Here is a 2059-nt window from a genome sequence, read left to right on the forward strand (position 1 = left end):
ATCTGTGTGTGCGTGCGTACAGTACGTACGTACGTATGTGTGTGTTTGTGTATATGTGCGTGCGCAGGTGTGTGTGTGTGTGTGTGTGTGTGTGTGCGGGTGTGTGTGCTTGTGCGCGTGTCCGTGCCTATGTGCATGTTTGCATTCCACAGCCAACTTTGTCAGGTCAGTCATCATAACTATTTTCTGAGCCTATTTATTGGGTGAGAGTCAACCAACCTAAAACACAGTGTGCATCGTTTATGTTTATGGGCCATGAGGCATTAGTTTTGTTTTTGAGACTGACTGACTGACTGACTGACTGACTGACTGACTGACTGACTGACAGGATGAGACTAAGTCTAAACTCTTTTAGGTTTTATTTTGATGACGGCTGGAAATTACAGATACAGTATTTGGGAGATAGTTTATATTTGAAATACTACAACTATAATAATAATAATAATGATTAGTATTATTTGATGTTAGCAAAACGGTGCTATGGCAGCATAATCTAGTATTAATTTATATTTACATTCTGGTATATTTAGCCAAAGCTTTGGTTTATTTGTTTGGTCAGTCTCTAAATTGTGCACATGGCCCTATAAACATTCCCCAAGTGATGCCCTCTATAAATGTTTTCCCACCCTTGACTATAAACAGGCCAAATATATTAGCAAATGCGTTCTTGTGATTTGTTTTAGCCTACTTACACAATGAGTCAGATTGATTGACAGAACACAAGGTGAGCTCTATAGAGCTCTATGCCACCATGATGCACCAGCAGAGCTCAAAGTGTGTTCTGACAGCTTAAATCTATCTGGTGGCGCTGCCCATCTGGGATGTTAAGTAGGTTGAAATAAATGCCTGAGAATTGTTTGCCAATCTGTTTGGCAAAGGTTTTTGTCTCTCTCACACACTCTCTCTTACACACACACACACACACACACACACGCACACACACACACACACACACACACGCACGCGCACGCACGCACGCACGCACGCACGCACACACACACACACACACACACACACACACACACACACACACACACACACACACACACACACAAAAATCCTATTAGAATCCTATTTATGGAATTCTTTAGGATTCTATTGGAAAATGCTCCAATAGGATTATGACATTCCTACAAGGATCCTTGTAAAATGTACAATAGGATCCTATCATTTCGAAAATCCTATTGGATAACTATAGGATTTTCAAAAGTTCCATTAGAATTCTATAGGATGCTATTGGATTTTCTTACAATTTTCTTTCACACGCACGCACGCGCACACACACACACACACACACACACACACACACACACACACACACACACACACACACACACACACACACACACACACACACACGCAAACGCAAACAGTGCAGAAGTTTCCCTAACACTCTCTCTTTCTCTCTCTCTCTCTCTCTCTCTCTCTCTCTCTATCTCTCTCTTCTCCTGTGTTTTCCTCCATCTTTCCTCATTTCCATTATTCTTCTTCTCTTCCTGCAGTTCCAGAACCCGTACGCGTACTCCCCTCCGTTCCGTTTTGGCACCGTCCCAAACGGCTCCACGGAGAGGAACATCCGCAACAACTTCCCCACCATGCACCAGTACGCCACCAAGTACCACCAGACCGGAGTCATAGACGCTCTCGTCAGCCTCAAAACAGGGTAGGAACACAGGCGGCCAGTGGGCGTGACTGTGTGTGTGTGTGTGTGTGTGTGTGTGTGTGTGTGTGTGTGTGTGTGTGGCTGTGGCTGTGCACGTGTGTTTTCAGACATGCTATTGCACCAGTATGCGGTCAAATGCCATTAGATGAAGGTAATGGATGCCCTTGTCACGCACTTCAAACCGTGTGTGTGTGTGTGTGTGTGTGTGTGTGTGTGTACAATTTGGTGGGTCCAGGATGCAGGTTTGAGAACTTGACTGAGGATTGGATTGGATTTCTCTGTGCGTTGTATGTCTTCTATGGTGTGTGTGTGTGTGTGTGTGTGTGTGTGTGTGTGTGTGTGTGTGTGTGTGTGTGTGTGTGTGTTGTGTGTGCTTGTGCGTGTGTGTGTGTGACA

The 2059-nt window shown here is 44.4% G+C and overlaps 1 protein-coding gene across 1 annotated transcript in view; it reads left to right on the top strand.

Annotated features, from left to right (window-relative positions):
• grin2aa (glutamate receptor, ionotropic, N-methyl D-aspartate 2A, a) overlaps window positions 1-2059 on the top strand; it is a gene marked incomplete at its 5' end in the record, with an annotated part of 213140 nt that overhangs the window by 202028 nt on the left and 9053 nt on the right. Inside the window, 2 exon segments of the mRNA XM_080775827.1 lie at window positions 1503-1664; window positions 1667-1722. Coding sequence (XP_080631953.1) covers window positions 1503-1664; window positions 1667-1722 — 218 coding nt within the window.

This window comes from Protomyctophum bolini, assembly GCF_963924005.1.
Source record: "Protomyctophum bolini genome assembly, chromosome: 11".
In the NCBI taxonomy this organism is placed as follows: Eukaryota; Metazoa; Chordata; class Actinopteri; order Myctophiformes; family Myctophidae; genus Protomyctophum; species Protomyctophum bolini.